Source organism: Atractosteus spatula, chromosome 2 (genome assembly GCF_055471065.1).
Source record: "Atractosteus spatula isolate fAtrSpa1 chromosome 2, fAtrSpa1.hap1, whole genome shotgun sequence".
NCBI lineage: Eukaryota > Metazoa > Chordata > Actinopteri > Semionotiformes > Lepisosteidae > Atractosteus > Atractosteus spatula.
In genome coordinates this window covers 30,849,038-30,873,341 of record NC_142707.1, presented here as the reverse complement: position 1 = coordinate 30,873,341, position 24,304 = coordinate 30,849,038, and the positions used below count along the sequence as shown (strand labels likewise).

Here is a 24,304-nt window from a genome sequence, read left to right as displayed (position 1 = left end):
GATTTTAAACCTCACCTGAATAAAAAATACGATCTAAAACATCAATTCTGTTGGCAAGTTACACATAATCAGTATACACAAAGGAGGTGTTTCAAATATTACAATAACTCAGTAGAGCTGGGTTAAGTAGCAAATAACTGTATAAAGTAAAAAGACAGAATTCACATAAACTTACTGTCTGTTGGACTGGTACAAAGGAATCAGCTTCTACTCTAAGAAATGAAGTTGAGGGATCAGCAAAACTCTGAAGAAGAAAAAAGGGAACCTTTTAAACGTGTAAAACACAAAATAGATTAGGTGTCTAAGGTGCCTGAGTTACATTCAGTAACTTCTTGGAACACCTCAAACGTTCTGTAGCTAGGATCCATTGGATAAACAAAACAAAAATCATTGGACATGAAAACTCAGATGATTGTCAAATATTCCTTATTTATATTAGATGTCCCTTTACTAAGTTGGCGTCCCATCAAGGGCTCATCCATCTTGGCATCTTATGCATCTCCGGCTTCCCCCAACCCCAGATAATATGGTTGGAAAATAAATAGATGGATGGACTTCACACAAAACAGGGAAAAACAATTTTATATTTTTAGAAGGAAAATACTTAAGAGACTGGTGTTGGCCAACAACAACATGGATGGAAATGCCAACCAATCCATGTACTAAAGCATTACATTTCATTAGGAAGGATACTAGTAACACACAAGTTCTTGATGCAACGAGACAGCCTCACACACAACCTTACACTAGGTTGTTAGTTCCATATTACTTCCATGCAAGGTGAATGTAATTAACTGGTAAATTTTTCCTTTTCTCATGAAGGCTAAATATTAGCCTTCTCTAATTGATGGGTTCCAATAAATTTACATAATTCCATATACTGTACAAACCAAATTCCAGTCATCAAACTAAAAAACAGATACAATCTTATGTAGATCATCTGAAGCTTAGTATATATTTAATCACAATCATAAAATATACATAGATTTGACAGTTAATTGTATAAAATGACATTAAAATATGTGGGTGACATGGTGATGCAGTAGTTAGCATTGCTGCGTTGCAGTGATGGGGCCCAGGGTTCAATTCCACACCTGGGGTACTATCTGTGTGGAGTGTGTATGTACTTCCCATGTTCATGTGGGTTTCTGATGAGTGCTCTTGTTCCTCCCACAGCCCACAGACAAACTGGTAGTTTAACTGGCTACTGTGAAGACTGGCCCTGGTGTGAGTGTGTGTGTGCCCTGTGATGGATTGGAGTCCCATCTATGGTGTGTCCTTATTTCTACCCACTACTTGCCAGGCTCCTCTGCAACCCTGTATTTAGAATATGGATAGATCTACATTTAAACTCTTAAGTGCTTCATTTGTCTAATTATTTGATTCACTTTATTACTTCTAACCATGTTACTAAATATCACAAAGAAAATTTTACTTTCAGTCAAGGCTAGTGAGATTTAGACATACAGGAGATAGTAGGCTACATTGCTCAACAGTGAACATGGTTGAGAATTTTTCAGAAAACAGCAAAATCTAGATTATAAACCAAGACACACCTACACAGGTGCCTACACAGTAAATACTTATTATTTAATATAAACAAAAGAACACAAAAGATCTTTCACTGTATTTTACAATGGATTCAAAGTTTCTCAATCACCAGACCAAGAGCACTTTTTCTAGTGAGTCAAACATTAATGCTAGCAAGCTGGGCATACGTTTGTAGTGTGATTTCTTGATACAAAGTATTTTCTAAGAACAACCTCAATTTTCTAAAATGCATTTGGTCAATTTCTTTTGATCTTGAACTGAGAAAATGAGAACAAGACAGTTTTTTTTTCCATATGAGCTTAATGAATACCATCCGCACAAAAATCTAGGAATGTTGCATAAATGTTCCCATTTCTAATTTTATCATGTGGTTTTGCTCCTAAAAATATTTTAAACATCAAAGGCAAATAAGGGATTACATATTGTGAAGATATGAATATCAGGAGTCCATCTGAGGACAAAGAGGACAAATGCCTTAAATACTGTACACTGAAAATTGCTTTGCTATCACTGAAATGGTACAGTTTTAGTTGGAGATGGAAAAAAAGGTGATTTGAAACTGCAGTTACTGACTCTTTATAAGCTGTTCTTCGTGAAAGCTATTCAAGAAACAAAAACGAATAAACCTCTGAAAAGTCTCCCTGACAAAAGTAACTTGGTGCTATTTCCAAGAGAACAAATTAAACAAACAGTGGAAAGAGGAAGTGAGGTGACAAGGAAAGTACCTACTGTAATACAGTAGGTAGAAACAAAACACCTGCTTAAGATTGATCCCAATAAAAATACAGTATCTTTGACAAAAGGACAAAGGCACCTACAGTAGTTGTAGCTACCCCTCCTCCCTGAATAAAATGATGTTCGATTATAAGTGCGTTTCAAATTTGGGCAATGTGGTTTTTGCTAATATTAAGACTCTGATAACACAGTGTATGCCAGACATTTTCTCCCGAGGCAGATTATTTCCAATACAGATGATCTAGTGTAAGAAAGAGTAGTATTTAAAAACATGTCAACTGATATATTTACGATAATTACAATAGTGCAAAGAACTTCAACTTGAAGCCATTGTTTGGATGGCTAAACATAAAGATATATAGGATGTTCTTTTCTGTCCATTGATTCTTGTCATTTTTTTTTGGTTATTTAGACTTTATTCCTTTTGAATTACTTTGCCCCTGAAGCTATTTTCTGAAGTCTTGACTCCTGGCAATTAAAAAAAAAGACTGAATCATTTCTAGTCTTTTTCGTTAACATTTATGTCCACTTTGAATAATTTCACATTCAGAATAAAATATACTATTTGGTTTTATCATGTGAAAGGTATCTATGGTAAGTTCTAGCCAATAAGAAGCAAGTTGAATGAGAATGAAAGACAGATTATTAAAGGTAAAAGAAAGTTTATGGACACCTGTAAACGTAGAAAATAAAAATAACATTAATATTACATTTTTCTGCTAAGAACTTTTGAGCTTTTAAGGTAATTTTCATCAAAATTTGAGGCAGTCTATACCCTTAGAAAACATTTCAAAAACATCTGGTCACTCAGCAGAAGTGGATCACAGAGAGATAATGAAATGATGCTAAGGGCAAACAGCGTAAGTGAGAAACCTAACACACTGCACTACACAACAATTTCAATCATGTCACTTTATGAACTTAGTCATACAACATGAGTTGCATCATGTTTTAAAAAGACTGACCTGATTTGACAGTAGCAAAAATCTGCTGAGTTCACTGCAATGCTAAAGTAGGGTTGTCACTAGTTTCCAAAACAAAGATATGTAGATGGTTTACAAAACAATATAATACAATTATTGGATCCATGTTAAAAAAAAAATCAAGATTAATTAAACTTTTCAACCATTTGATTTTGTATGTCATGTATGTTCCAAGGAATGGGAGGTACATATACAGTATAATAGAATATATCATATACAGTATAATTGGATATATATAATGGGAATGAGATTTTCAAACTAAGACAACTTAATGCCAGGAGCTAGCTCTGTATTGGATTCGCTGTGACTGAGGTGCTCTTTAGAAGGAAAGGTTCTTACCGTTTGCAGCCTAAGAGATGGTGCATGGCTCAAGTGTCGTCCCACAGTACTGAAACCTGCAAAAACAATGACAGCCATCTGTAAGAGCTGAGCCTGAAGACATCTCTCATGTCCCACAGAATGAAAAATAAGCAAACATTCACATGGCTGAACACTAGGAAGCACTGTCTTTGGCATGACTCACGTCATATATCTTAATGTTTGTTGAAACAGCTGAACTGGTTTGAGAGTTTGAATAAAATACATTGCCAGTCATTCCATGTCTTGATTATATGCCTGGCAAATGCTGCAGGGAACAGACTGAAAATTAAATTACACGAGACCGAACTAAATTGCTTAAAAGAAAGATTATTAAAAAAAAAATACCTGTCAAATGATAAATTTATCATACAGCTGAACACATGGAAATAATAATATATTCTAGTGCAGTGTTAAACTTCATTGATATTTTACCACAACTTCCTGGAAAGGAATCACATAATGTACTAGAAACTGACTTGAAGAAGTCACTGAAAACTACATTATCAATGAGCTTCAAAGTACATTATGCTGTAGAACCTGAAACACTCAGATTTCATAAGTTACCTGTTTGGAACAGCTATAATGTTTCTTTGAAAAATCTTTTGAAAACCACATATTAGCAAAATCAAAAATAAGGTGCAGTTTCATGTTCTTATAAAGCACATCAATTAAATATTCTTAATGCCATTGGTGGCATGATATGCAAACAGTGCAAATAATCCAGCTGAGAATCCTAGGTCCTGCTGACTCTGATGAAAAAAAAAGAACTGAAATGAAAATAAAATAGTTTAACACAATGTGATCCTCTCTTTTGTAAAAACTAAAAAAAAAAAAGTTTTAGTTCCTTACTAAGTTCCTTTACCTTAGTTGTATAATAGCATATTTACATAAATACACACTGTCAATAAATGTGTACAGCTGAAAACAGGTGTGACATGGTTGGCTTAAATGTAATGCTTCAAGACAGCTAATTATAAGCAGGAAGTTCTACTGTAGGTGACAATTCTTTTTGCACATGTGTTATCTGCTTACATGTTACTGCCAATCACCTTCTCACTGTTTGCCCTTCTTATGTGAAATGAAAACTGTAACTACAATGCTGGGCATTCTGTTCTAAACTGACAAAGTGACCTGTTGCAGTGAATAACAGGAGGCAAAACTTTTTTTTTGCCTCCTGATTTTGTAAATCACAAATATTCAGGATCAACCCTGAGTTATGAGGGTGTACAAAACTGTGATCTTTCTTTACATGGAATAATAAATAATCATCTGTCTTTATTTTGTTATCTAAAATCTTTATCACTTACTTTATCTTTATCTAGAGTCATATTATTTTTGGGAGAAAATGCAGAATGTATACTGTATATACATAAAAGTTTAATATGTTTTAAGTAGCTTAAGTCATTAGTGAGACAGGAATTGTTTGGTGTTCTAGAACAAATCAAATTACATGAAATCTCGGTTAAGGGCAAAGTTTCTTGTTTCTTGTCAAAGGTTATTGTGCACATAACACAATGCTCGAGTTTCTATTGTTCTATATCTTCATACATTTTAAATGCACATAAAAATGGCAATGTGAAACCACAAGCACGAACACCATTACACTGTGCAGCTTGCAAAACCAGTAACATTTTCATATTATGCAATGCAATAGGTGTGAATATATGTTCAAAAAACATCCATAACAAACTCTGTCTTTTTGGGCAGCTCAGTTACCATATAAACTGATTTAGTGTACAGTATATCCTGACACAAAAGCCTAATTTGAAGTCACTGTTTAAAGTTCAGGTGGGTAGCTGCGTCAGCATGCGTAGGCTGCAAAGGAACAAGTAATATGGTTTATTCCATGCTGAAACGTTGTGTTCTCTTTCTTCTTTTTTTCAGCATGGAATAAACCTATTACTTGTCACTGTTTAAATACAACTCAGGCACAGTTGTATTCACAACTGAATTCACACGCAGTTTAACAAATTCTTATTAATCTATTGCTGTTGTTAGAATGTGATGTACAGTAGCATCCACACTGAATCATGAATGGCACATGCTTGCTCAGAATAGGCACACTCAAAATCCCAAAAGCAATAAGAAGATGCACAACGCCACATGCATGGTAAACTCATGACACTTAAGTAGTAAAAGAATTTGAACAGTGCAGTCCTTTTCAGCAAAGAAGGTTCTATCAAGCAGCATGTTTTCAGCTCTGAAATGGCTGTCACTCCCACTGTACCAGAACGTGGATTGAGGTGTGTGCACCGTGCATTAGTGTGTCCTAAACTGATTTCATTGCTGTGCAGCTGGAACACAGGTGAAAATGAACCTGAGCATAATGTTAACAGAAAAAGTGCCACTTATCAGTGACTCCCATTTCTAAGTGTCTGGCAAAATCAGTGAAGTAAACAACATCTTATCATCCAAAAACTACCAGAGCTGCGGAATTAAATCTTTAATACAGGATTATTCATATCCTGTGTGGACACCCCTGATATTTGGTTTGAACTGGCTCTAGAACAGTTACAATATAGATACTACATAACTCATTAGATCACTGCAGTATCAGTAGAGAGAGAATGCTTAGTTTTCTCAAAACTGGATCTGTGAAATTCAGATGATCATTATCACCTCTTACTCATGGTCTTTATTCTTTGAAACTGCGAAATGCTGACACACATTAAAAAAGTTTCACTTGGACTGGCTCATCAATTCCACCATCAACATTTGGGACAATTTAAGTGCATGATCTCTTGCTAAGGTGGAAAATGTACTTTTGATTGAAAACCATTTACAATCTGGTGTGTTCTTCCATTTCTAATAAGGACTAGAAATGAAATAAAATGAAAGACAAAATGGCAACAGAGACACGCTCAATGTGGCTAATACATTGCACTGATAAGTAAAACTGGCCTGTGGTTGCTACATTCTTTGATTCTTTGAGAATTTATTAGGCTATGATATCTGATAATGTAATCAACTTTGGTGGTCAAGTTTATTTATATTGGTGCAATATGCCAATTACTAATATTATACTACCAAAGACTTCTTTATCTACCACTGCCAGTACATTTCTAAAGCCAGACAAATCTCCAAGGGCTCCTGTTGCTTTAAGCAATGCACAACAAGCACATGCAACAACAATCATGCTTGCTTGAGTAGTTCAGGTGGGTAGCTGCGTCAGCATGCTGACATGCTTGCATGAGGTCTCTTTCCCACAGCACATTAAGGGAAAGGCCTGAGTTGAGGCAACTTTACAATCATGAGACATGCCAAGTACACAGTACTCACACACCTTATGCAGGATGGGCAGGATTCTATTCTGAAATTGTCTGGTAGAAAAGGGTACAGACACAGTGGAAATTCTGTTGTTTCACATACTTAAATAAAATGTCAAACTTCACTGTGTCCGAAACTACAACTTCATTGAGTCTGACATTTATTAATCAGACACTATCATGAAGTGTCTCTTAAAAGATTAATTCCATCTGAGTTTGCACAAAACGTAAATGCAAAGACTACGAAAAAATGCAAGCATGGAAAAAGCAAATATTCCAGGGTTAAAGTTTATTTTGAAGTCTTGCAATGACAACATTATAACTTTAAAGTAATCCATTAATTGTTTTTTTTGCTTGTAACTTACCCAAAGTGCATCTTAAACAGTATCCTAAATAAATTTTATTAGGGAAGCCCCAAACAGGCTTTTTAGGGCCATGCCTTTAGAATCAGCCGATACCGTTTTTTTCTTTTAAAAATCATTACATCAAGCTCCTACTTAACCAGCCATGTACAAGCCTCATGTCACATGGTAAAGTGTTACCCTTGTTATTTTTTCCAATTAAAATAAACTATAGACTACAGGGTAATTTGTTTATTTTTTCTTAAAATGAAATGTAGTGGGCTTCTTGTTCAATTACTGTAAGATAAACACTTCTTACTAAAATAATCACTTAAAGTAAAATAAAGACTTTACTAATAAAACATGTACACAAAACATTTATACATACAGTGGTCTGAAAAAGTAAGTACACCCCATGAAAAGGTTTGTCTTTTTTTACCTTTCTGGACAAAAGGATATTTGATCGTAATTTCAATAATACTGATAAAGGTGATCTAATTTTAAAAAATAACATTAAAAAATTACATTTTGCACTAATTCGTACTATTTAAATCAACAGAAATGCAATTTCATTGTGCTCAAAAAGTACACCCCTACCTTTATCATTGCATTAAATGCCTAAAATTAGAATCAGGTGCACCAAAACAGGTGCAAATGATTAGAACATCATTAGAGAGTAACTTGGAGGACACTGCCTTCTATGAAAATCAGAAACCTGTGGTCTGGTTTGGTCTTAGCAATAGGGAGGGGGGTGTGTGGCTACATCATGCCAAGATCAAAAGATCTCACTGAGGCCCTTAGAAGAAAGACTGTTGATGCCTATGAGTCTTGGAAGGGTTTTAACGCCATTTCCAAGCAATTTGTCGTCAATCACTCCACTCTCCGAAAGATCATCTACAAATGGAGAAAATTTCAAACCACTGGCAATCTATCCAGGCCAGGTCGTCCCACCAAATTTGAGGCCATCTGTCAAAATGCTGAAACTGAACCATAACTGGACCTTGCAACAAGACAATGACCCAAAACACTCAAGCAAATCGAGGGTTATGGAATGGCCAAGTCAAAGTCCAGATCTTAACCCCATAGAAATGCTGTGGGGGGATTTGAAATGGGCAGTACATGCAAGAAACCCCTCAAACATCACACAGTTGAAGGAGTTCTGTAAGGAGGAGTGGGCAAAAATTTCTCCAAGACGATGTAGGCGACTGATAGACTATTACAAGAAATGCCTATAAGAAGTGATTTCTGCCAAAGGGGGCAACACCAGCTATTGAAGCTAGGGGGTGTACTTATTTTTTCCACAGCACACAACTGCATTTCTGACTTTTTTGTTGAATAAATGATTGCAAAGAATAATTTTCATTGTTATTTGTTAAATGCTCTTTAGCTACTAAGCCTATTGTTTACTAATCATCGAGGGCAGATTCCTGTTTATGAATATGAACATCTCTGCATGTTTTGAAGACAATCTGTTCCTCTTCTCATACAAAATGGGCGCTGCTGTACTGAATAGATGCTCGCTGTACACATTCGTACAAGAAGAGCAAAGGTAGACCCGAGCTGCTTCTGCCAAAGCAGGGAAATGGTTTTTATTGCTCTTCCCGAAAGCCATTGGGTCTGCGCTTCTCGGGATGAGTTGCTCACCGAGGTAGAGATTAATCTCCGATGCTGTTGACTTGTTCCTGTCCTAACCATTGCTTTTATCTTCAGTCAGAATTTCCTCATACTTCGCCTGCAAAGATCCTGCCCGTAGTACTTTCGGTTTTCTTGCTATCCCTACTGTAAGGCTCAATTAGTCACTCCCACTGTCACTCAATAAGTGTTGCCGTTTAAGTGTTGATGGTTGAGCGAGAGTCGGCTCACTAGTTGCCGCAGCCTTTGCATATGCTAATTTTTCATACTCTGCATATTCTTTTTGGTCTTGAATGTCAACTTCTTTTGCACATATATTGCAAACTGCTAATTTTTCGTCTTTTGTAGAAGTGTGGTAAAACTGAGAGACCGGCGAGGACATGTTGCTATGTCCTGGTAACATCGGAAATTTCGTCATTGCAAAATCGTTTTTTGGGATCGGTCAATTTAGAGACCACATAGTGAAAATTGGCCGATTTCATATTGGCAGCCATTCGATCGGAGCATCCCTAGATTATACGGTTGTAAATTTCCTACGGGGAATAAATGTACTGAAAATATATTAGTCTTTATATTAGTCTTATATGCTGACAAGTATATTAGTCTTATATGCAGCTACATGTACATGGACTCATATGATATAAAAAAGATATCTGATTATTTGCAAGGAAAAACAATAACATACAAAATTATAAAATGCACAAAACACACATTAAAAACTTCACATGGGACTACAGTTTATCAGTTCTAAGACTACAGGTCATCTCACACTAGAAATGGAATGTATTTGGTTTTAAACCCATTCTGTATGACTTTTAAAGATAATTTAATCTTTGAAGATAAGAATTAAGAAAAAGATTTATAAAGTTATACATTTTCAAGAGAATTCTCTGATCTTTGAAGATTCTTTTATACATTCATATTTAATTTCATACAACCCCCCAATCGACAATGTAATCTATTCTGTATTTCATATATGAGTCTTCAGCAGTTGTTCACTTAATGAGAAAAGCTCACATGGAACTGATATGGCATCCATGTACTCCAGACTGGACAGGCCCAGCTCAGACCTTTCTTAGAAGAAAGACTGCAACGGGTGCTGTATTGTACACAATGGGGATATCAGGTAATCAGGTAAGCCATAAATGTTTACTGATACCTTTCTGACAAGACAGGTGCAAAACATGTAGGTCAAATCTGTGCAGATAAGATAAAGATAGGTATCTGAGCTGCTGCAGAAAATTAGCAGAGCATTTCACTACTTTATGAAACTGTAGTTTGTCTCCAGGAGAACGGAGTCCTTGGAAACATAAGTGTTTACAAAACAGGTCATTCAACTTTTTTTCATGATAAATAAATTGTAAGTTATCTTAATTGACTAAAACCTATGTTTTGTGCTAATTAGAAACAACAAACACTGGTCAGATAAAACTACATTTTTAAAATTTAAACTATGGAAGAGCACCTGAAAATATAAAACAAATGCAAACAGAAAATGACAAAAATTGAGTTTCAGTTTACACAATATATGCTGCATTGATATCAAAGGAGATAAAGAGAAAAAGCAGAAAAATCCGATTCTTCATTTATTTCCAATATATAGCCTACAGTATATGCATTTTCACCAATGTCTTTGTGTCGCAGAATAGCTTGACTCATAAAAATAAAAATAAACAAGTAGTATATTTAAGCTTCTTATAAATTCATGGTAAGCAGGACCTGAGCTCTTGATTCAGTAACAGCGGTAAAAAAAAGAAGAACTTGTTTGGAAAGCTCATTGTGATTGCTCAACAGGAAACCAACCATTGATAAAAGTTTTTTTTTGCTTGTAGAGAACGAGGAGGCTGCAGCATAGAAGTGAAATGTGCTGAACTGAGGCGTGTGCACCAGCCCCCTTCATCTTTAAAAACCAGTTCATCTATCATCGGAGACAATTCGTGACTTTGTGGAACTCATTTAACTTGCTTACATCTCGATTCCTTCCTGGCAGGAAAAACATGGAAGTCTAATGAAAAAAAAACACAAAACAAACCAAACAAGTACAACAGATTCTAAATGAGATAAAACATACTGAAAAAACATTTTAAAAAAGCAAACTATTTCTATGTAAAATGCTCTGTAATACACGTTTACTGTATGTAAGAGTTAATGTCTTCAGACATCATTTTCTCCATCAGTTTTAACCTGTGATAAAACAAAAGTATAAGTTGTAATGGTTAAAGATTAATAAAGTGTGGCAGGCACTCTACGGTGAGTATCTATACTCAGTAGCTAAGCCTGCATAATTTGCAATGCAAAAGTACTGAGGTTAAGCAAATATGTAGCCATTGCCTCAGCCTTTAACTTGACTTATTTCTCATCAGCCCTGCTGAATACCTATGCTTGCTGACTTAAACCAAAGTACTTTTGCTTGCTGACTAAAATCTCAAATTAAGGGCACGGCAGTAAAACTCTCTGTCACTTGAACAAGTGAAGGCTTTGAGTTCCTGAAAACCCACGCAAGCTTCTGGAAAGTAGATACCTCAACTTTATTTCACAAAGACTAACCAGCCACAATGACCATTATCTCATGGCCCGGCCTACTTTCAGTGTTGAGTATGCAGCATTTGTCAGGAGAGGGAAATTATCCCAGGGGCAGTACCGTGAAATGGATTAATTTTTTTTACAAAACCAAAAACTACAAGGTTTCCCTTTTAGCTTTTGTTTAAGCTAAAGTTGTGAAAAGTGATCTGACCTTTTAGAAAAAGCATGACATCATTAAATATTAAGAAACATCCATGATCAGAAGCCAGGATCATGGCAAGCTGGAGCCTATCCCAGAAGAATACAGCGCAGGGCGGAACAGAACACAATTGTTCTCCTCCTGGATGAGATGCCCGTTCTTCATAATGAAGCAGAGAGAGGGGTAATCAATGTTCTCACTCTCTACTAAGAATAATTTTCCAGAACTTTTCTGGGTCATTTCCAAAGCACCACATGTCAACCACACCCTTGTACCTTTTCAATTTCTGTTTACCAAATTAACTCATGGTTCAGTTCAGTCAGTTGTTCAATTTTATTATTACTGGTAAATAATATCAAATCAGGCAATAATCTAAAACTGTAATAAGAATACAGTTAGCTTTCATTTAACAAGATTAGTCAACAAATAACAAATTATCTTCATATAGTAGGACATTTTACTACGTCCCCCCCATCACTGTCTTCGATAAACATACAGTTGTAAGAACTTAGGAATTATATGGATTTCTGCATGAATGGCTCCTAAAATGTGATCTGATCTAAGTTAATAAGAAATTAAGACAGTCTTATTTAACAAACAACACACACAACATTTTACATTACCATATCTTTATTGAACAAATGGTTTAAACAATCAAGGTCATTGATGGAAAACGTATGTGAACCCTTATATATAGTAACTAGTGGAACCTCCTTTATTGGCAATAACTTCAATCAAATGCTTTCTGTAGCTGCTGATCAGACCTGCGCAGTGGTTAGGAGGTATTTTGGCCCAGTCACTCTGTTGTCGATTTACTCCTGTGTTTTGGATCATTCTCATGTTGCATGACCCAACCTCTTCATTATCCTTTATTGCCACACAAAAATAGTTGGTGGAATTTGCTTTCAGTATAGCAAAGAACATAGATGAGACATACATTCAACATATACAGCACAAATTTAAGTAGGACAGAAGACAAAAAAAACTTTCCATGTAGCATTGGTTTGAGTTTTAGATCACAGACAGACGCCCTGACATTCTGCTGTAGAATTTCCTGATTCAACTTGGAATTCATTGGTTCCTCAATGATTGCAAGCCGTCCAGGCCCTGAAGCAGCAAAGCAGGCCCACACCATTATACTCTCTCCACCATGCTTCACAGTTGGGATGAGGTTTTGGTGTTGGTATGCAGTGTTTTGTTTACTCCAAAACTTTTGTCTCATCTGTCCACAAAACATTATTCCAGTAGTGCTGTGGAACATCCAGGTGGTCTTTAGCCAACTTGAGAAACCCTTTAGAAATCCTTTTGTAACCCTTTCCAGTCTTATGAGCTTCACCAACACTTCTTCTGAGGTCCTCTGAAATCTCTTTTGATTGGGCCATATTACACTTCAACAGAATTCTGTTGTGAAGAGCAGGTAACCACAATTGTGTGCATTTTTACACAGCAGGGCAGGTCAAACCCACACCTGAATTGATTGGAACACCTGGCTCCAATTACCTTCTTTTCAAGATGTCAGTATCCTAGAGCAGTGGTTCTCAAACTTTGTCCTGCGGAACCCTTGGGGTTCTGTGAGCTCTCATATAGGTAACAAGAAAAATAAAAATTTGCTATCAATAAAAAAAAAATGTGAGTTACCATGGCTTTGCATGGCTCCAAGAAGTCAGAAACATTAGGCATATCTTCTGAAACGTCATCTTCAAATTCACTCTCTGAATAAATTTCTGTACTTTTGCTGCTAGAGCCAGAAGGTACCTCAAAGGTGTCGGATGAAATTTCCTCTTCCATCTGCTCTTCTATCTTGTTTGGAGATAAAAATGTTTGCCATTTCGCCATCCGGCAAATCTCAAAATCTCTCGTAATTAGAGAAAACAGCATGTTACTAGGTAGAAGGATTGCTTAGAAATTACTGCAACCACGAGAGAAAAAAAAAAGAGAAAGAAAAAATGTGAAAAACAATAAAAAACGTAGAGACTTCACGTCACAAGCATATAAGAAGTTCATTGACCTGATTTCAGACTCTTCCTTACAAACAGCTTTTAATGAAGTGCAGTTGGCAGAGTTTTGGTGCAGCACCAAAAACGAATATCCAGTATTATAATAATAATTAATAATAATTGCTTACACTTATATAGCGCTTTTCTGGAAACTCCACTCAAAGCGCTTTACAGGTAATGGGGACTCCCCTCCAACACCACCAATGTGCAGCATCCACCTGATTATCAGAGAAAGCTCTTTCTGTTCTTCACCCGTTTGTGACCACCTATCTGTGTGAAACCGGATTTTCATCGTACGTGTCCACAAAAACAAAGTATCGCAACAGACTGGATTCAGAGTCAAACATGAGACTGCAACTCACATCCATACAGTAACCAAATATAAAAAAAAATTGTAGAAGGGGCAAACTCACTCATCACACTTTGTGATTGTTCTGTTTCTGCTGGTTTGAAGTAAATGTTAATTAAAAATTATTAGTACTCTTTTTTAAAAACCTCATGTATTGTTGTCTCACTGTGTTTTACTTAGTCATTTTGCTATCAACTTTTCCTATTTGCGCCCAGTTAGACCACATAAAGTGTCGTCTGGTTCTATAAATCTATTAGTTTTTTTTCCTTTGTTAACAATGTAAAAAATATTTTTTTTTCAAACCAGAAGGAAACCCTTCTGGATTTCTTCTAACTTGGTTGAACTGGTGGTTAGAACTTTGATTCTTTCATTCTCAACAAGTATTTCAGTGATTCAGCTTCACTGAACTGTAGGGGTGATTAATCCATCCATTTTCACTTCCGCTTTTCCTGGTGAGAGTCGTGGTGAAGTCGGAGCCTACCCGGCAAGAAACGAGCGCAAGAGCGCAAGGCAGGGTACACCCTAGACGGGACGCCAGTCCATTGCAGGGTAAGTACAAGCCAATCATACATGGGGACAATCTGGAGGCCACAGTAAGGGCTGAGGGGGGAAATTTGGCCCAGAAATTGGGATAACTCCCTACTGTTCTCGAGAAATGCCTGTGGATCTTTGAGACCACTGATAGTCAGGACCTTGGTTTAGCATCTCATCCGAAAGACGGAGCCCACTACAGTATAGTGTCCCTGCCACTATACTGGGGCATTAGGACCCCCAAAGACCGCAGGGTGGGCACCCCCCGCTGGTCTCACTAACACCTCTTCCAGCAGCAACCACAGGTTTTCCCAGGAGGTTTCCCAACCAGGTACTGACCAGGCTCACACCTGCTTAGCTTCAGTGGGTTGCCAGTTGTGAGTTGCAGGGTGAAATGGCTGCTAGCCTCATGTGATTCATAAATGACTGAAATAAACTCAATGGGCTCATGCAATGCTTACAATTAAAACAAAAGCAATCGATAGTTTCTTCCTTAATAATTGTCTAAATTGCCTTTGAATAGCAGTCCTAGAATGCTTTTTGCAGAACACTACCATAGGTAATCCTGAAATGTAAGAAAAAAGGTTGCTGGGGACCTGCGACATCAGCTTTGACAGAAAAAGGGTTTCCGTCATCGAAAAAGTTTGAGAATCACTGTCCTAAAGGTTCACAGACTTTTTCCATCAATGACCATGATTGTTTAAACCATTTGTTTAATAAAGATATTAAAATATGTTGTGTGTGTTGTTTGCTAAACAAGACTGACTTTATTAATTATTATGACTTAGATGAAGATCACCTCACATTTTAGGAGCCATTCATGCAGAAATCCACATAATTCCAAGGGGTCCAAAAATGTTTTCTCACAACTGTATTCATTCGAACACTGCACAGTCATATTAATAAAGCTTTTTTTAATAATAATATTTAAGAAGTGAAGGACTCGTACCCTCTAATAAGAACTTAAGGGTACAATGGCAGTGCTTCATTTAATAATAATAATAATAATAATAATAATAATAATAATAATAATAATAATTCCTTACACTTACATAGAGCTTTTCCGGAGACTCCTCTCAAGGCGTTTCACAACCTTAGAGTTCTTGTCTAAGCCCTTAGCCCTGACTGACTGCTCCACATTACCTTACATACTGTACATATTAGAGCAAAACAAAGATGCTGTCTTCATACATAAAAGAAAGGCAAGAAGGCTTATGCTATTGTTCAAACAATGTCACCCTCCCTGATTTGAAGCATAGTAATACTGAAGCATATTAACCAAGTAGTTTATCCTCTCTAGCAGTTTTACAGTACATAAAGCCATGGGCTTAATTAGTAAAAATAAATCACGGTGAATAACTAAAACAAAAATCTGTGTAGCCTTTTCTTTGCAAAGTATTTAATTAGGTTTAGGAGAGTAACGACCTGTTTTTTTCAGAACTTTTAGCCATTTTATCATCTTCTTGCTACATTATACTAATACTTTTCTGTCGAAATGTCTGTACATTTTCAATTAAATTTTTTTTCTTACTTTCTTAGAATAACTGTACCTTATTCTGGCTGCTTTTACTGTATGTATTGCAGGAGTTTCTTTGTATTGGTCATGCATGTATGATTTCCTTCTGAAGACAAAATAATCATGCACATTGTTAAAAAAAATAATTTTAAATTCTCAATTAGTATTAAATTGCAGAGCAACAAAAGGTATTTGAAGGAATCCCAGAATGTCCTGAATTCAGTTCTACCCTTGAAGGATATGCCAAAAACTCAGCAGTTCTAAAACGTTCTATCCCAAATTAGAATTTAGCATTGAGAAGAATATGGAGCAACGTTTTAAACACTTATGTGGCATCCTGTTCTGACATTATGTGTGACAGGAGACTAAGTGTAACCAAATACTTCACCATAGGATATAGTAGTGATATACCTGTAGTAGCTTTTTTTAAACTGCAGCAAAGAAAGCAAAGCAAGGAACTTCGTTTTTTAACAGGGGTCAGCTGTTTCTTGATATGCCAAAGTTATGTTCTTGTTGCTAATGAACTGAATTATGGCTAGCGACAGCTCAAGTGCTATCGTACATGCTATCAAATCTTCTATCTGTGTCTTTGAGTACAAAATATAAGAGGAAATATCATACTTCTAGTTAATTTAGTGTAGTCATCTTAGTCTCTGTAGTTGCATCTAGCTGATGTCTCATGGAATAGCTGTTACAGTGTTCTATGTACTGTAGCTCTTCCTGCTTGTATTTTTGCCATATGTAAGACTTCTATGTACAATATAGAGGCCACAGCTGCCCAGGTTAATGAGATTTGAAATTTCTGCATCATCCTTCTTCTTATCTGCCTCAATATATTTTAGGAATTCCAGATTTATTCCAGAACCACCCATGATAATCTGCAATAATTTATTTGGTGTTTAAATTTCTCAAGAAGGTCTTCTGTTCTGAGTCCAAGGAATTCCTCATCCAAATACCATGCAGCTACTTTTCCATTCTATTTGCAAGAACACAATACCAAATTCATCTGTTCAGTTTGAGTTACAATATTTGAACATTCCTGAATTGACATAACATAGCATTTTGAACATCTATTAGCCTTTCCATTAAATACTGGGTTAAGCAAATGAAATCAGCCCACTTTGATGCACTACAAGAAAAGATCTGTTAAATATCATTGACAAACAAGCTAGAAAACAGCTGACACTTATTTGCACAAATGTATTCATTGCTCACTATACATGTGAATCAAGAAGACTCACACTGGGTGAAAATATTAAAAAGATGGGGGAAGCACTGCATGGGGCACTAGGTCAGTTCTTTCACTATCAACCTCTCCTGATGTACATTTACGACAAGCTCTAGCTGGTCTGACTATTTCTCTATGTTATGTAATGTGTAGAAATAGTTTATCCTTATCTTCAGTTTATTGTTTTGTAAATGTGCTGCTACCTTAGCATGTCCCTGGCTTCATGTGTGACTCTTAAGAGCAGAGCCACTCATGTTTCAGGAAAGGCAATTAAAATAGTTTGGGGAGCTCAGACCATTTAGAATTTCCAATTAAAACTAAACACCATGCCTTTGGGAGATGGAAGGAAACTTTTAGCATCCAGCAAAAACCCATAAAACATGGAGGGGACATGCAAACTCTATGGAGATATTCAAGGTATCAAACCAAAGTGCTATAAGATGGTAGGATTGTGACACCACTGTGCCAATCATCCTTTACCAGAAAGAAAAAACAGTAGATGAGAAACTCAAGAAGAATTTATAATTCCTTGACTGAGAAAATATCCTTGTCATTTTCCGCCCTGCACTGCAGCTTATAAGGACCATATACCACCATGAGAGTATAATAGCCTCTTTCATAAAAACTAAGATAGATTTCACTCTCCATTTAGGCTTCCATTTTCTAAAAGACTATATCATTTTATGGTTATGATAGCTTCTTAGGTTATTTGAAGAATGGGTTGGAGCTACATGTTATAGTCCTGATTTTCAAAAAGTGCCGAAACATTATTAATGATAAAAATGATCTTTGAATAAACGTCTTCCCTATTGCAATTTTTAAAATTATGTTACAAAATTCAGAACCTGCACTTTTACCCACCACTCTGCAATTGAAAATGCAAATCTTATTAAATTACAGTAAAGATTACACTTGCAGTGTTACATTGTCAAATATTGTCATGGTTATTGTTTCTCTGTATTTGCGCTTTAAAGAAAATGAATAAGTTTTCAATGCTCTTCTCCTCCCTTAGTCTGCCCTTTCAGTGTGATTTATTTTAAAACTCCTTACGACAACATTCTCAGTGTTTCTGTGGAAAAGATTACAATTTATAGAGCTATCTCTGCCTTCTTCGACAAACATATTCATTTTAACACTGCACATTCATACTAATAAAGCCCACAGAAGTGAAGGACTCAGTGGTCCATAAATATTTCATTCAAAGCACACTGCATTCTGCTTTTGAAGGTCACATTTTCACTTTTGTACACTTGACTCACATATTGCTCAACATTATGGCTCTATAATGTCATCTAAGTGAAGTACAACTTTGTTTCCATCCTCGCTGCTTTTGTCTTATCTTTCATCAATTTCTATGCATCAGGACACCTGTGACTCACTTCTAAGTCTGTATCAGAGCTGGTGTCATATTATATTTGATAATTTGTTGATATGTTCATCTTGAGTCTTCTCCTTTGTGACATCACAGATTAATGGGCAAATTCTGGAGAGGAAGTACATTGGTTTAATAACTTTCAAAACTAATCTTTATTTAAAAGCCAAACATGAATATCATGTATTTGAATTATTCTGAGCCAGAGAAAATGGAAGTGTACTCTTTAAAACTATGAGGACTAAAACTGAACTGAAAACAATTATGACATCACATTAGAAACTTAAAATCTAGCATGAGTCAAGAAAGGTGGGGCATTGTCTTTCTCATGGGGCCCTGCAGATAAATCACATGGGCTTTGGACATGTTGAGTCTAGCACAAAATCCTATTAATAAGCACATTGTGTTGCGTGACATGTGAACATGAGAGATAAAACTGGTTCTACAATTTATTGGAAACCTCTGCAAAACAGGACTTTTTAGAGGTGAGGTTAACAAGGCTGGTGGGTGTCAAGAACATAGCTTTGGGGTATGAAACAGCATTATGTGTCACAACCGAACCAAAATCTTTGAAGAGAGCATTGAGCACAGGAAGTAGGTCTTTAAATAAAATGCTAAATGTTCATATGTACTGCATTGTTATTTTTACAACAGCTCAAAAGCTCATGCTAAGCTGACCAATAATTGGAAAACAAACATGACAATTTGGAAGGGGATATACGGTAATTTCAAAATAATTCAATAGCACACATATAGCAGAATCTTTCTTCTATAAATTACCTATGTTGTGGTAATTGCAATAAATTTGCACATAACTGGATTGCCTCATTTCCAGTGACACATTCACTTTCACATTTGCACGTGGCAGAAGGAGAGGTCTTTCTCAGTGGTGCCTGAGTCACACATGAATTGGGGCTGCCTTCTGGAGGTCACCTCACTCCGAGTGAATGGAAAGAAGGCAAAAACATGGCTGATCACATTTATCATGAACAAAACTCCATATCCATGTAACCAATGTAACCTTATATGAAGGTCAGAGGCCTGTCTGTAAAGGAAGTAAACCAATCCCATTGTAAAATCTCATAAAAGGTAATAAACCTGCACGCAATTTCCACAAGTTACTGTGTGTCCACTATGGAAGGGAACAGCAAGAAAAGTAGCATAAAGGTCCTTATGCATCTTTTCAAACACTTCTTTCTGCTGTGATGGGTGTTCGTGATTTAGGCCACAACCCGTATCTGGTTTAGTTCAAATTGATTCATCCCATTTAACAAGAAATGGTAATGCATAGATTCATCCACACCCTAATGCAGACTGACAGGTGGGGCTTCCCTCAACCTTAAATCATAGCAACATCTGCCACAACACAGTTCACATGCACCTGAGTTATCCTTTTCTTTCAGATTCAGGAACTTCACAGTTCCCACATCTATCCTTTTCAAGCACTTCACTTCCCGATGTGTGCTTTGTTTTAGAAATGTGTTTCCTCATTTGGCTTTAATAGTTCAAAGCATATAAATGAACTTCCTTTGCTGAAACTGGGAATATCTGGACAACACCTTCTTCTTTTAGCAACAAAAATATCATTAATCCTGAAACCATACATAACGACACAGTATCTCAGCACATCTCTGACTTCAAATCGAAGTGGGCCCAGTAAAGATAAGACCTTGTTATAATGACGTGGCATTCATTCAGGGATCTTTGTATGGGAATGTCATTATGAAACAAAAAGTGTTCTAACACCTTCAGGAGAAGAATTAATGTACCTGTATCCACTCGTGGTACTGTCAAAACATGTCAATATAGGAAAAGCCTGCAGCTCCTTTTCCAGCCATGGATCCAGGTATGCAATCATTCAAACTTTGCCAAAGGTTTTCTCGTGGGAAAGTCTTAGCCAGATATGCAGCATGAAGATTTCACAGTAAGGTCCTGCATGGAATCCTGAATTTCAGGTTGCTCACATGTTCATTCCACATGTAATACTACAAATTACTCTCTATGGCTCAAGTTTTAACATGCATGTTATTGAGAAACAAAAAGTGACAAATAAATGTTCTTTTCAGGATGAATACAATAAAACTATTGACAAGTGGGAGACATGACCTCTGCGAGCTTGTGTCAGCTAATTCGTGTTTCAACAAGCTCACTCAGCCTTACTTCGCATTAGCCTAGCCATCTCATCCTTAGAAATTCTCAGGAATGTTTCAGTTCATGAGGTTGTAATACACTATGTCAAGATTTTAGGATCCAAAGCATGAAACAAAACTAAAGTACTGAATAATCAAAAAGATCAACACAACATCTATGAGCTGGCTAAATAATAATGTCTAATAAATGACAATAACGGACATTAATTTGATGATAATAAATTTGATTTAGACATAACTTAGTGATATTTTAACATAATTAACTGATATTTTATACAGTGCCATCCAAAGGTACTGAGATTGTTGTTTGTGCTTTACACTGAAGCAATATGTACAGTACCTGTCAAAGTACAATGCAAGTTTTATTTTTGGGTTATCCCATGAACACCGTTCAACCCATTTTTCCATAGAACTTTGTTCCAAAATGGCCCAAACTCATTGTTGGGCTTCTGAGCAAATTCTAATCTGGCTATTCTGCTCTTGATGCTCATGACACCGCAGACATGTGGCAGGACAGCAGAATTGCAAAGGCTACACTGCACTGCTGCAGGTTTTGGGGGTTTTGATACCTTCATCTCTGCAATCTGGAGGTAGCTGGCAATTTGACAGTTGTTTTAGGGTTTTCCTTGACAGGTCGGATAATGTTTCTGTCATCAGCTGGAGATTCGTTTACTTTGCCAACCTGTTCTTGGCTGATTAGTTAATATACCGGTGGTTTCTTTCATTTTCAGTATATTCAAGTTGCTGATGTTAGAAGGCCCAGCTACTGTACTATGGCTCCAACTGTTTTTTTTTTTCTTTCAGCTTCTTGATTGCCTGCTTTTATGTAACATAGAGGTCCTAGTTTGTATTTTAGAGTTCATAGTTGAAAATAAAAAAAGCAGGACAGGTAGAGAGGATGGCCACAGCTCTTTTAACAATGGTCCAAATACTCAATAATGAATATGTGACTAACAAGAGACACCAAACAAAAGGTAATGTTCAATATCTGTCATGAAGGTTCCTGCCTGAAAATGCATGAACTAATCTACACAGACAATGCTATGGACATCGATTGGTATTGTTACATCCCCAATATGGCTCAGTCTAGAGGCAAATGGGGACTAACATATGAGCCAGGGTTTAATGGATGAAAATACAAACAACTATGTGTAGTATAGCTGATAATGCTAGGAAGTAAAAAAAAACACAGGGGTAAGTGAATAAAAAAACCCCAACTAATTCTACAACCTAATTACCCGCTAACTGAGTAGTGGCTCTGTGCTCTGCATCTTTGGCTGGAAGGTTGCCAGTTTGTATCCCACGGCCGGCAGAGGAATCCTACTCCGTTGGGCCCCCTAGCAAGGCCCTTAACCCTAACTGTTCCAGGGTGCCATATAAATGGCTGACCCTGTGCTTTGACCCCAAGCTTCTCTCCCTGTCTTTGTGTCTCATGGAGAGCAAGTTGGGGTATGCTAAAAACAAATTCCTAATACAAGAAATTGTATATGGCCAATAAAGTGAACTCTTATCTTAGCTCTTAAACCTGTCTCTTTAGAAAGGGGTGGCAAAGCTAAAGAAAAGTCTTTGGCAAGCTATCTTTCTACTCTATAATAAACTAAGTTTAACGGAAAACAAAAAAACATGGAACAGTAAAAGTAACAGCATGGGAACGTAACAGTATCAATCTAATTCAAACGATATGACTTATAATGGTTATAAATTAGCTCTTGGAATTTCATAGTTTGAAAAACTGGGTGTACGTACAGTATGCCTTCCATCTATGCCTTCCATCCACTGGGTTACTTATTTTGGCTGAAGGGGTCATATTCCAAACGATTTTTTAGGCCTGCCCAACTACAACATACAATAAGGTACTCATGGATCTGTTATAGCATGGACATTATTAAAAACACAAGAACCTAATCTGAGGAACAACAGCTACACTACATAAATTCTAAACACATAAACTGTATCTGAGAATTTTGGTTCCATTGCATGATTATTTTCAAGAAGATATTAACACAGACAAATTCCAGTCAAATAAAAGCTTACCAAATTTTACATAATTAGAAAACGCTTATAACTATTAACAAACTTAATATCAGGAAAATGACATTCTCAGTGTCTTAGGTGCAATGACATTTATTGAACAGACATGTCAAACCTGTACCCTAGTCTCTGAGCCTTAGGTGTCATACTGTACAGTACGTCTTCCCAGTCCATCAAAAATATTTAATGGGGCTGACGTCTAGCACATAAGACATCTATTTGTTATGTTCTTGATTCACTTTTGACAGGTCTTCATAATAGATTAATTCTCAACAGTTTTTAGATGGTAGACAGTCAGGACTATTCAGGTGTGGATTTGGGGTCAAGTACCACAGGAAACTGTACTACTATCACTGTTGTTCTTAATTTAGAATCAATGATATAGATTCTGTTTTAGGTAGTAAACTAATCACATTTGCAGCTAATACAACATTAGGGGGACTTTGTAAAAACACCATGGAAGCAGAAAATGAATTTCAAAAAGATGCAGATAAAATTAAAGACTTGAGTAAATACCTGACTGATAACATTTACGTAGACAGGGTTTTAAGTGCAGGGTCTTGCATTCAGGATAGCTAAGAACAAATGATTAATACAAAATGGCAAATGCTGAAAAATGATGCACTCAGGGTTTAAGGGGAAGTCCCAAACTGACAGACTGAACTCATTTTAAGTACAAAAACTGAGGTGTTTATGTTAACACATCATATACAGTACATGTCGCAGACAAAGCTGGGAAGCTAATAAAAAGGCAAATATCATGTTAGGGGATATACTATAGTTAGAAGTGTAGAATTTAAATCAAGGGATGTTATGTTAAAATTGTATAACACATTTGAAAAACCTCATTTAGAATACTTTGTAACACCACGTTGTAAAAAAGATATTGCTCTGGAATCAGTCTGGAGAAGATCAAACAGATACACTCGGGGCTTAAGGGAAAGTCCTACACTGACAGACTGAACTCAACTGAACCTTTAATCTTGAACAGATACGATCTGTCAGGGGACCATCTCATTTCTTCAGAATGTGCAGTGAATAAGAATGAAGCAGATAACGCAAGTGAAAGTTAATTTAAAACTGAGAACAGATGACACTTCTTTACCCAAAGGGATGTGGAAGCATGCAACAAGTGTCCCTACCATGTTTACAAGTCGATATCCAGGCTTCTTTCAAGGTATCTTGGATCAAGTAGCTACTAACTACCAATGGGGCCAGATGAACTGAAGGGGTTCTTTATGATTGTAATGATTCTTATGCTCTTATTCTCATGTCATAAGAAAGACGCTGTTACATAAGAATAGTGAGGGCATGTGTTGTCCTGCTGGAATTGTTTGTCACGTCGGTATGAGCCTGTAGAAAGTCAGAAAATGAGGGGCCAGGACGTGAGCAAAGCAGCAGCTCTTCAGTTAAATGTCGTGATCAACCATTACAGTTCTGTAAAGACTTGGTAAGGTGCTATGGCTCACAGTCTCCCAGGTTCTATTCCATTCTAATCACTGATGCATTTCACATTAATGTCTTACCAGGTTTAAAACTG

General features: G+C 36.5%; 1 protein-coding gene across 1 annotated transcript in view; it reads right to left on the bottom strand.

Annotated features, from left to right (window-relative positions):
- Positions 1-24,304, bottom strand: part of ahi1 (Abelson helper integration site 1) — a 97,393-nt gene that overhangs the window by 15,885 nt on the left and 57,204 nt on the right. The window contains exons 22-23 of the mRNA XM_088932562.1: positions 3,609-3,664; positions 176-244 (exon numbers count right to left, since the gene is read on the bottom strand). Of these exons, the coding sequence (XP_088788688.1) occupies positions 176-244; positions 3,609-3,664 (125 nt within the window). The remainder of the gene's footprint in view (positions 1-175; positions 245-3,608; positions 3,665-24,304) is intronic.